This window comes from Mytilus edulis, chromosome 2, assembly GCF_963676685.1.
Source record: "Mytilus edulis chromosome 2, xbMytEdul2.2, whole genome shotgun sequence".
NCBI classification, from domain to species: domain Eukaryota; kingdom Metazoa; phylum Mollusca; class Bivalvia; order Mytilida; family Mytilidae; genus Mytilus; species Mytilus edulis.
In genome coordinates this window covers 53,658,230-53,671,485 of record NC_092345.1, presented here as the reverse complement: position 1 = coordinate 53,671,485, position 13,256 = coordinate 53,658,230, and the positions used below count along the sequence as shown (strand labels likewise).

General features: G+C 31.1%; 1 protein-coding gene across 1 annotated transcript; it reads left to right on the top strand.

The window, feature by feature from the left end:
- The first annotated feature begins 8,496 nt into the window (after positions 1–8,496).
- On the top strand, positions 8,497–12,466 carry LOC139512436 (uncharacterized). The gene is made up of 2 exons (XM_071300048.1): positions 8,497–8,540; positions 10,306–12,466. Exon 2 carries the CDS (start codon positions 10,311–10,313, stop codon positions 12,171–12,173), a length of 1,863 nt encoding a protein of 620 aa, XP_071156149.1. The 5' UTR covers positions 8,497–8,540; positions 10,306–10,310; the 3' UTR covers positions 12,174–12,466.
- The last annotated feature ends 790 nt before the right edge of the window (positions 12,467–13,256 follow it).

The following is a 13,256-nucleotide window of genomic DNA, read 5'->3' as shown; positions in this document are numbered from 1 at the left end:
GTCTTTCAATTTCACTCTTAAATGTTATTTATATTGACCATTATGCAACATTTATTAAAATGGTGTCGTAAAAAATGCTTGCACGTGGCAGATTTCCATACTTATATTAAATGTTCAAAGAAAATAAGTGCATGAATTACTGATTTTTTTATGTTTGGGTTTCTTATTTCATTTGTTCATTTAAAAACTATAATTCTTATCATCGTGTTATAAATATTGATGTTTCATATACATAAAACTTCCTGGACGAAAATAACTTTATATCGGTATTTTGTATAATATAAAACTTTTTAAATTCAGTTTTTGTTGAATATGGCCTTGATTGTTTATAAGGAGAATATTATGCTGTTAAAATCCAAACATCAGACTTAGATTCACAAAACCAGTTATATGACTTTATGACATTCATGAGACTGTAAAATTGAGAATGGAAATGGGGAATGTGTCAAAGAGATAACAACCCGACCATAGAACAGACAACAGCAGAAGGTCAGCAACAGGTCTTCAATGCAGTGAGAAATTCCCGCACCCGGAGGCGTCCTTTAGCTGGCCACTAAATAAATATATACTAGTCAAGTGATAATGAACACCAAACTAAACTCTAAATTGTACAAAAGAAACTAAAATTAAAAATAATACAAGACTAACAAAGGTCAGAGGCTCCTGACCTGGGACAAACGCAAAAATACGGCGGGGTTAAAGTTTATGAGATCTCAACTCTCCCCCTATACCTTAAGCCAATGTAGAAAAGTAAACGCATTACAATAGGCACATTAAAATTCAGTCCAAGAGAAGTCCGAGTCTGATGTCAGAAGATGTCACCAAAGAAAATAAACAAAATAAAAAAATAAATAAATAACAACAGACTACTAGCAGTTAACTGACATGCCAGCTCCAGACTTCAATTACTAAACTGATTGAAAGATTATGTCTTCATCATATGAATATCAGGCACAATCCTTCCCGTTAGGGATTAAGTATCATACCATCATAACATATATGAGAATACCATAACCCGTGTCATGCCAATAACTGTTTTTTTTTTTTTTAAATAAATGTGTTTAGTTCCGATGCAAAGACCCTATAAGTGAGATCAATATCAACGCCAAAATATGCAATCTTTAATCACATGAAAACAATATCGTAACTATATCCCTTTTTCATAAGTCTATTTAAAGGTTTTGTTAGCTTCTAAGGTGAATACTGACATTTTTGTGCTTTATAAAGAATATTTCCATAAAAAAATTGATGTGAAATACCTGAACGTACAAGAAGTCTGCATGTTGAGCTATATTTACGAATGATGTCCTTATACCGATGATAAAATTTAGTAAATGTTTTGACTAGTTTGTGATATCGAAAACCCTGTTGTAATAGTTTTTCAGTAATACATAAATTTCTCTCGTTAAAATCTAAAACATTGTTACATACACGAACGAATCGTACAAGTTGAGATATATAAACACCGTAAGATAGTGACAAGGGAACGTCACCATCTAAAAATGGATAATTAACGATAGGAAATAAAAAATCATCTCATTTATCATAAATTTTAGTGTTAAGCTTTCCATTAATGATATCGGTATCAAGATCGAGGAAAGGGCAGTGGTCATTGTTAGTATTAGCTTTATTTAAAGTGAGTTCAACAGGATAAATTTCTTTAGTATAGATACCGAAGTCGTCATTATTGATAGCTAATTCGATGGGTCTTTGCTGATTTTTGTCATAAATTGTAAAATAGCGTTTCACACATATGTTGGTTATAAAGCTAACAAGTTTAAATCTTTCTTTTTTGCATGTTCTTGTGCACAAAACACCAAATAAAAACCCAAAGATTAAGCAACATGAGCCCCATAAACAACAAGGGATTTACTATGACGTTACGCACGTTATTGCGTCAATACCGTGTAATCAACCAGTCCACACTAATAAATAGCTCTTCTATAAAATCATTACAGTTAAGTTATATAAAATTAATATCCATAGACTAGACAGGTAAATACTATTCCGGAAAAAAAATGCAAATTCTTTTATCATATTTTTCAATTGTCTAAAATAAGGACAGCATATTGAAAAAACGTCAAAAATATGCGTGTCTGACGTAACAGACTATACGCATAACAAAGGAGAAGGTTCACGAAGGGTTAAAATTGGCCCTGATTTTTTTATGTTTTTAAAATTTGGGCAAAAAATTACAAATGTCACATAGAAATACTTGTGATAATACTACTAAGACAAAAATATTTTTTCTGGCACTTTTCTTTACTATTTATGGAGCAATGACCCCTTCAATGAGTACAATTTGTATTGAAAGGTCAATTTTGGTATTTTTTGTCCATAACTTTAGTTTTTTTTTTTGGCATAATTAACCTTGGCCTCCATTTACGATCCAAAAAGTGTTTATATTGATGAAATCTATATCAAAATTGGAATCTTTTGGTTACAACACATTCTGGATCGTAGGTGGCGGCCAATGTGTTTCAAAAGCTTTTAGGTTTGAAAAATGCACAAAATCATCATATTTTGACAAAATGTCTAAAATGGGCTTACTTTGGCGAATATCTTGTAGTCTTATGAAAAGAACTGATATATTTAGCATTTATACTTTTGAAATTTACGAACCAAATTGAGACCTTTTTGGTGTTTTATGATAAAGTTGATATTTTAGGCCATTTTGTGCCATTAGTGAACCTTGCCCTTTAGCAGGGGTGTTTGTGTTCTTCAAAAGTGTGATATCCGCGAAAATTCGAATGAATGATAAGCTTTATATATAAAGTATTACAATGATACTGAATATGCGTTCCTGTAACGATCTACGCATTTTTTTTGGCAAAACAAAATAGTGTTCATTATGGTCAGATTTAGAAATGTTCAGTTATCAAAATTTATAGGTTTTAAAATACGAGATTATATGAAATTTCGTTTGTGTAAATTATGCTTACAAAAGTATATAGATAGACCATATCAAAATCGATTTTTTTTTTGCAGCACTCACACCACACATAAAAATGCAACAGCTTTTGGCAAATGTCTTGCAAGATGTCAAATGTCGGATTTCGCCGCTTTTTACAACTAAACTGTCATTTGCAACGTTATTTATTGAAAATTTAAATTTGTTGCATGCTAAATAGTGCTTTTCCGTAGTTGTACTTTAACTCTAAACAGCTACACACTTTTTAATAATTTGCGTAGTCAAAATTACTTCTTTTTCAAAGAAATGAAATGTTTTGCAAGTTTGTCCACTGCACGATTTTCATACGTTTTCAACGTTGTCGATTCGGGACGCTATTTTTGGTGGATTATCTGTAAAATTATATTTCCTCAAATAGAATTTTCTTGCTAGTCAGATACTATCAACAAGACCACAAAGTATAAAAAAAAAATCCGATGACTGAAGTTGTTCGTTTAGATGAGGTTCTTAAGTTGTGAAAAAGTTGTGTATTACGAGAGAATAAAAAAATCGTCTTTTTCAAATTTTCCAATTTGGGAAGCGTAATACTGCAAATTTGTATTTCTCTGCAATAAGATTCATATGTATAGAACTTGAAAGTGAAAATAAAATTGGGACTGAAGCGTGGCTATATACCTCTCCATATCATAAAAAGCTTGCAAACATATGAGATGAATATAATTAACCTTTTTTTCTAACAATCGTTTCATTTCTTAATCTAATAGTTCCGTTATTAAAGTGAAGTGATTTTATTAGCAAGACCCGTTTAACTTGTAATTCCTGAAAAACTTTTTTAATTATCTTCTTCCTTTTCGGATCTAAATGGAGAAATATTGCATTCTTTTACGTTTTATGTCAAATGGTCTCTAGTAGAGAGTTGTCTCATTAGCACACATCATACCGTATATATCTTCTCATGTCACATAGACTTATGCATTACCCAAATACGATATATTTTGTTGTTTGTTGCTTACATTACTTTCAGTGGGAAATATTTCATGCATATTTAGAACAACTATATTGATGTGCAAAACAAAAATTGCAAGCGAAATAAAAAAGATATGATATATCCCCAATAATCATTAATCGCTGTAAAACGTAAAAATTTGACGTTACCATTTGAGACGCAATATCTGATGGAGTGTATACAGTTCCAACTGTCGTGTTTCTAATGCCATGTACAACTTTTCTTGTAAGTCGCCTTTGTTATAGGCATGAATAAGGACGAGAGCAGAGGATTCTGGCTATACTACACGTGCTATATATCCGTCGACATCTACGACATTGATATTTCATAACGGCCAACAAAATCAAACAAAACATTAATGTTCGTTAAACTTTCGAATGTATATGATATTAAAAGCTAAACTTTATTTATCGATATAAAAAACGACAAACGAGAAAAGCTTATGAACCATATCAATAAGGACAGCAACTACTGAAATCAGATTCCTGACTTAGGACAAATGCAAACAATTCAAAAAAAATTGTCACCCTCTCAGCTATGTGATAGAGTAAATTAACACCCTCGTATCAGCCAATCAAAATATGGCATTTTAACGTGAAATATAATAATATAAACTATCAATTGAAATGGCTAAACTCAACCAAACGACATATTAGCACAAGTGAACCTACACTGAACGAATAAATTTTGATCTATGATACAATGTCCGTATAATAAGGGATGAGTAAGTATTATACCGCTGTGAAATGTCAAAAAATTTCAGAAAAACAACAGTAACCGTGACAATTTACCATTTACAATAATATTTTACACTGCACACAGGTTAAAGAAAATAATTTTGTTCTTAGATATACAGTTGAAATTGAGAAAGGACATATGTTTATATAATTGTAGTCATGTTATTATTTCTCATATACACCTACCTAATGCCCTTTGTTTCTAGGTAAAGCTTTATATTGTATTATGCGTGTGTTTTCTGTTTTGTCATCCTGCAGTTATTATCGCACCCCTTTCTCATGCATCTATCTAAGTTATTTGTTTTTTCTCTTTTCCTTTAATACCATTACCAATAAATTTATGATTTTATAGAACTCATTGGATTTGATAAATCGTGAAACCTGTCAAGCCATTATACTGCTGATTCTAAGAGCTAGCACAACTACATCATGGACAGTCGTAAAAATTCTAAAGCAAAGTTATAGTCTAATACTTGATCAAAAGGGGGACAATAAACAATTAAGAATATTTAAGCAATTTCAGAAGTATTATAATGATTTCGTCCGCGTATTTGTTATTTTTTTATAAGGTGTGTCTAAAACTAAATCTGTTTTTTTATTTAAAAAAATTGTTCCACACTATATTTAATGCTTTTCGTTCAATTCTAATATTACATCGAACAAGTACTTTACATGGAAAGTTTTTGTTTCTTCATCCATCCATATCTTCATATCGCCAACACAACATATGACTAAAATGAATAGCTATTTAAATTATACGGATAAAGTTTACTTCCTGAAATATAATACTTAAATATCATTGTATGTTCAGATCAAAGTAAGTAGATGTTTAAATAGTTTGATAATTAATAAGTTAATAATGTCAAAATCAATAATTGATAATTTCTGTATCATTGGTCATTTGTGAAGAGTTGTCTCAGTGGTAATTGTACCACATCTTCTTTTTTATAAACGTTCGTAAAACTTTCGAATATATGAGCTCAACTTTACCTTTAAATATCCTTGGTTTATAAGTTTAATTCAATGCAACAACTCTCCTTTAAGGAATATCTTCTTTAGTTTTCTATGTTGTGTCGTGTGTGCTGGTGTTTTTTTGTCTTTTTCATTTTTAGCCATGGCGTTGTCAGTTTGTTTTAGATTTATGAGTTTGACTGTCCCTTTGGTATCTTTCGTCCCTCCTTCATAGGAATTGCACGTTATGTAATTTCCTATCAATTCTGTAAGATGTATCATACTCCATAAGCAAGTGTTTCTAGAATGTTGCTACACAGAAATCGAAGTATCAGAATGAGAAGATGGAAATCATCTCTTTTTGTAGTGGAGTCTAAAAAATTCAATGGACGCACATACTCATTCTTAATTTCAGGTTCTACTTGTAACAGTGTAAGTCAAGATTAAGTTCTGTATTTGTCGTATCTTTGACATTTATGATTTAAATTATGATATTAAATGTGTGTAATGTTTAAGCTAAATATTTTACTGTTTCGTTGCAGACACCTTTTTATCGTTAGTGTATATACATATATCTTTTAAAATATACTTCTACAAACGAAGTTATTTTGAATTTATATTTCATAAGAAAAGTTATCGAAGTATTTTTTCATGAAAAAATACTTCGATAACTTTTCTTATATACAAATGTAGTCATGGAAATATTTCTCATGCAAACCAAGTCAAGTCCTTTATTTCTAAGTAAACCGTGACTCATATCATGTTATGCATGTGTTTTTCTGTTTTGTAATCCAGCAATTATTATTGTTACCCTTTCTCTTGCAACTATCTAAAGAAAATAAAGTTTTCGGACTTTTCCTTTAATACCAATAAATGTATGATTGCGCAGAAATCATTGGATTTGATAAATCGTGAAACCTTTCAAGCTATTCCACTGCTGATTCTAAGAGCTAGTACAACAACATCATAGCCAGCGGCAGAAATCATAATGCAAAGTTATAGTAATAATAGTTTGATACTTGATTATATTATAAGGGGGACAATAAATATTTAAGTAGTTTTGGGCAGTTTCAGAAGTATTCAAATGATTGCGTTCGCATATTTGTTATTTTTTTTATAAGATGTGCTTAAAATTAATGTGTTTTTTATTACAAAATATGTAACACAACATTTTTAATGTTTTTCGTTCAATTCTGTTAAAAAATACATAGAATAAGTACTTTACATTAAAACAAATTTTGTTTCTTCATCCATCCATATCTTCATATCGCCAACACAACACATGACTATAATGAATAGCTTTTTTAAAATTATGCGGAGAAAGCATACTTCCTGTAATATAATACTTTAATATCATTGTGTGTTCAAATCAAAGTAAGTAAATATTTAAATAATTTGATAATTAATAATTTGGTTATGTCCCTTATGATATATCAAAATCAATACTAGTTAATTTCTGTATCTTTTGGTCATTTATGAAGAGTTGTCTCATTGGTAAACCACATCTTCTTTTTTATAAACGTTCGTAAAGCTTTCGAATATGTGCGCTCATTTTTACCCGTTTAAAAACCATTGATTCAGAAGTTTATTTGTGTGCAACAATCCTCCTTCAAGGAAAATCTTTATAGTAATGGCAAGTCATGCATTTTTGTACCAACTGTAAGATGTATATACTCCTTAAGCAGGTGTTGCTAGATGTTGCTCAGTATTAAAATGAGAAAATGGATATCAACTTTTTTTGTAGTAGAGTTTAAAATCTTGTAAAGGACTCTCGACGCCCATTCAGGTTCTACATGTTAGTCAAGATTACGTTCTGTATCTGTGGTATCTTTTGCATTTATTACTAGTATTCAAATTAAGATATTAAATGTGTGTAATGCTTAGCTAGTGATTTTACTGTTTCGTTCCAGACACCTTTTGATCGTTATTGTACATACTGTGGATTCATTATTATTCGTTGGATACCAATTTTCATGGCTTTCGTGGGTACTGTTGAACCACGAAATTAAATGTTCAACGAATAACAAATTTTCTATAGGCTTGTATGCAGACTTCAGCAAAACCACGAAATTAAATATCCACGATCTTCCCTTATCCACGAAAATTGGTACTTACGAAAATAAATGAATCCACAGTACATGTATCTTTAAAAATATAATTCTGAAAATGAATTTGTCTTGAATTTATATTTTATATACACTTATGCCATCTTTCTGTAGGTTTCGTACAATCTATTTTTTTTTATAAAGAACATAAAAAACTTCGATAACTTTTCTTATATATAAATGTAGTCATTGAATTATTTCTCATGTAAACCTATACAAGCCCTTTATTTCTAAGCAAACCCGGCCGCGACTTTATATTATGTTATGCATGTGTTTTTCTATTTTGTCATCCTGCAACTATTATCGTACCCCTTTCTCTTGCAAATATCTAAGAGAAATTAAGTTTTCGACCTTTTTTATAAGTTCATGATTTCGAAGAATTCATTGGATTTGATAAATCTTGAAATCTGTCAAGCCATTATACTGCTGATTTTTGGAGTTAATACAACAACATCATAGACAGTTTCAGAAATCTGAATGCAAAGTTATAGTTTGATACTTGATTATAAGGGAGACAATAAACATTTAAGTACTTTTGAGCAATTTCAGAAGTATTCAAATCATTTCGTCCGCATGGTTGTTTTTTTTTTATAAAGTGTGCTTAAAATCAAATGTGGTTTTTTATTACAAAACATGTAACACAATACTTATAATGCATTTTGCTAAATTGTAAAAAAAAATCGAACAAGTACTTTACTTGTAAAATTTTTTTTTGTTCTTTCATCCATCCATATCTTCATATCGCCAACACACCACATGACTATAATGAATAGCTGTATTAAAATTATGCGGAGAAAGTATACTTTATAGCATTGTATGTTCAGATCAAAGTAAGTAGATGTTTAAATAGTTTGATAATTAATAAAATAATTTGATAATGTCCCTTATGATATATCAAAACCAAAACAGTTGAACATATTTACTACTGTTTTGGATTAAAGAAAATGTAAGTTTATTACACTATTCGATATTTTACATTTTCTATTTCCTAACCATAATGATTGTTCCTTTTGTACATCATATTACTGTGCTTGGCGCTGAATATTAATTTTGTAAATGTTGTTTTAAAGAAGCTGGTTGTTATAACTTTTATGATGCGAAATGTCTTAGTTCAAACGGTAAAAAAAAAGACAAAAATCACTTTTTTTAACGCATCTTGTTTTGATATATAGTCTCCTGTCTTTTTGAATATTAATAATTTATTTCGTTTTGCTACTTACACCCCTAAAATCTGAAACTTATAGTAAGAACTGTGTGGCATTTTGAATCAGCTTAAGGTTCATTTGTTGTTAAAACATATTCATATATGATCTCTAAATAAAAACTGACCATTACCGAACCCTAACATTGACACATATATGATCTGATCTTAGGTACGAGAGTTTATCATATCAGAATTTGTGATATCCATTTTTAAGAATTTGACATAGTACTTACGTCAAACGACAAAAGAGTTGTTGGAAGCTATCACGGTCAGCAGTTACAGACATAACATACTTTAAAAAAGTAAATAATTTGCTTTCAAGTCTGATTACGTTTTTGTCGAACGGTTTTGTATAAAGGTCCTTGTGAAATGTTTAAAACGATTATCAATGAGATTTTAAAGAACTGTTCTAATAATTTTATAATATCGTTTGATCTCCTCTGCATTCAGATTTTCTATCCTGAAAGGGAGACACTGTCATTCTAAATAGCCAATATTAAAGTGTGCGGTATTTCGTTCCCTTCTTTTTCATAACCTTTCGGTCCGAGACAATTCTAATGCGTCTTTAACAGCATGAGCAAAAGGGTCCACTATGTTTTATTGACATGTTGTTATCATTTAGATCAAGGGAGTATAATGAAGTTTGGAGTTTTTTTTCAAATCAAGAAAGTTTGTCTTTTTTTCGTTCTTTGAAAATTGTCTATTTTGTTAGTTTATTTCTCTTGTGTACATTTTCCAATGGTCAAATTTAAATAAACGTTATTTTATGATAGGGATAAATGAGACCTTTTAGCTTTTTATGACGGTCTTCGTATGTGGTGCATATGTTCTTAAGAGCTTTTGCAATTAAATTTAAGTACCTTGTTTACAATTTTAAAAGATTTGTTCATCTTTGAAATAGAGCTTGAACAAGTTTTTCTTCGAAAATTAATGACCCGATGGTATATGGTATTATAATTAGATCATGATAAACATGATAAATAAACACCAAAAAGGTCTACCGGTATATGACGGTGTATCGAATGATACTTCCTTGATATCTGATGATAAAACCATTAACTGAACGACTTTCAGCACAGAAATTAGGTCTCTTGTAGCATAACACGGATGTAATTTATTTTTAAACAGTGTGTTTATATTCACATTTATATTAATTTGCTATTTCAAAACGATTTAAATATTGACAGGGCGTTATCACATGTAGGGTGCTTAATTAATCTTTACTACAATTTACTTGAATGCCAAAAAAATTGAAAAATATCGTTCATGCTGATCAGCGGTATAAAAGTAAAATAACGGAATATTACTATATATAACACAGGAAAACAGCATATAATAAAGGTGGTTTTTATTTAATCATTGTAAAATTTTATTACAACTTCTTATTACAGATACGATGTCTTCTACTAGTGTTACATGTGACATTCATGCGTCCACTGAAGCTCAACAATGGTGCTCTCAATGTGACCAGGCCCTTTGTGATGACTGCGTAGATTACCACAGTCAGGCTAAAGCTTCAAGGAATCATACAACAATCTCCACGTCTGATTTTCGAAAGCTACCAGCGTTTGTCAGATCTCTTAAAAAGACGTGCAATAAGCATGGTGAAAAAACAGATTTCTTCTGCTTAGTCCACGAGAATTTATGCTGTCCTTATTGCATTCAAACAATGCATAAGCAATGTGATGGAGTAGAAAATTTACAGACACTTACAAAGAATGTTAAAAGTTCTGCTTTCGTGGAAGATCTCGAGACTAATGTTCAAGATATAAAAACTAGTATCGAGGAACTATTAAAAGATCGTACACAAAATATTTCAAACATAGATAAACAAAAAGACAGTGTGTTGAAACAAATTACCAAGACAAAAATTGATATTATGAAATATCTGAACATATTGGAAAAGCAGTTAGTGTGCGATTTAACTGAAGTGATTAACAAGGAAAAGTCTCGTTTAGGCAAACTAGTTAGCGATCTACAGGAAAGAAAATCCAAAATACACCAGATATATGAGGATCTTAGGACCATTAAACAGTTTGGAGCCGATATAGATGTTTTTCTTGCCATCAAGGAATTAAACCAATCAGTTCAAACTGAAGAATCTTTTATCTTTGACTTACAAACAGATACAAGTCTTTTCCAAACTGAAATTTTACTTCAGAAATCTGAAGATATAGAAACTTTAAAAAACAATTTTAAGACGTTCGGAAAAATCCTAATCATGTCAAAACCACCAAAGTTAACGCTCATGAAAAAGAAAAAAGCGCAAGCGCAAATTTTCATTTCAAAAGGACACGACGTTTTAACAGTAAATGGGCAGAAAACAGACAATGAGAAAATCTTTAATGAGATTATAGAAAACGGGAATGCAGTAGCCTTTGAAAGCGTTAATTTAAACACACCAGAGCAAGAAAAAGAGGAATCAGTTGATTCGGGGCAAAATTTGAATATTGAAATCAGTGTTCCTCGTGGTGAATCATTAAATGTTGAATGTATGCCTCGTATTAACCTGAAATTTGACACTTTTCTTGAAATTCCAGAAAGAGGTAAACAGTTGAACGCGTGTGAAATCTTACCCGAGGATAAGTTATTGTTTCTCATTAACAAAAAAATAGTTGTGTCCGAAACTAATCCAAAGAACATTCAGTATATTGATTTCACATGCAAGCCTACTGATTTAACATGCATCGATGGAAATGTTGTGGCAATTACCTTGTTCTCAGAAAATAAAATATGTCTTGTAGACATTTCTGAAGGTCAAGAAATAGAAAGAATAAAAACCGCTGGACAATGTTTTGGAATTGACCATGCAGATGGTCAGATATACACAAGTCTGCCACATCAGAAATGCATTCAAGTTATAGACTATAAGAGGAATGTAAGTACAGAATCCACAATAGAGACAGTTCATAGTGCTTTTTACATCGTTTTCTCCGAAGGAAGGCTTTTCTGTTCAAATCACATGACAAATGTTGTTTTCTGTATGCTTACTTCCGGAAGTACATTATGGGAATATCGTAGTGACATATTGTTAGAACCATTTTGTATGTCGTTAGATTCAAAAGGTGACATATTCGTTGCTTGTAGAAAGAATAGATCGGTTATCGTGATCTCAGCTGATGGATCCAAGAGCACAGTTTCCTTAAAGAATGTATCAAGGCTAAAAGCTCCAAGAGCACTCAATTGGTGTCAAACAACTAATAAGTTTGTCGTATGCGACGAGCGTTCGGGAAGAGCTGTTGTATACACGTATAAATGAATATATTTTTATTCATATTTCACCCCAAAAGGACGAAAGATTAAAAAATAACTTTGAGATATAATGCCATATTTATATTGTTGTGTTTGTTCATCTTAGTTATGCCGCGTACTTTTTTATAATCCGGAGAACATATATGTTAGTCAATTTATATAAAATGTCTAAATATGCGGGTCTACACTTCTTTTTAGAAGTATACTGATACTGTACATCTTTAACATCTATGTGTGGGGTCTTTCTATGTCTTTATTCCTTTTAATTTTAAATAATTTGAGAGTCCTCTTTTCCTTTTATGCATTTGTTTATTTTGTCTTATATTCAGACAATCATCTGATGGTGTTATGATACCGTCTTTTTTAAGAATCTAATGTTTAAGATCAACGCAGCTTTCCTTGTCCTTTGGTATATTCTTACCATTGTGTTACATTATCATTGGAATATCAATTGATAGGAACCAATCACTTGGCGTTTGTCTCCTTTGTCGGAAATAATTCCTTTTCATATCCATCTGTTTTCTTGTACTTACCAATTGAGCAGCTCAATAGTTATTAAATGTACCAGGATTATAATTTAATACGCCAGACGCGCGTTTCTTCTACATAAGACTCATCAGTGACACTCATATCAAAATAGTTAAAAGCCAAACAACAGTTACTTCGTTTTGGATAAATAAACTCATCTTAGGTACCAGTGTTAAAATTCGAAAAAAAAAGTTTTGTGAACAGTTCTCCTACCGAATTAGACTATTTACCGGATTTGTTATCACATAAGCAACACGACGGGTGCCGCATGTGGAGCAGGATCTGCGTACCCTTCCGGAGCACCTGAGATCACCCCTAGTTTTTGGTGGGGTTCGTGTTGTTTATTCTTTAGTTTTCTATGTTGTGTCGTGTGTGCTGTTGTTTGTTTGTCTTTTTCATTTTTAGCCATGGCGTCGTCAGTTTGTTTTAGATTTATGAGTTTGACTGTCCCTTTGGTATCTTTCGTCCCTCTTCTTTATAGATAAACTAAAATAACTAATAATGCGTGTCACACACGAAATGCTATCTACTGGAAGGTTGATACCACCGACAAGGAAACATC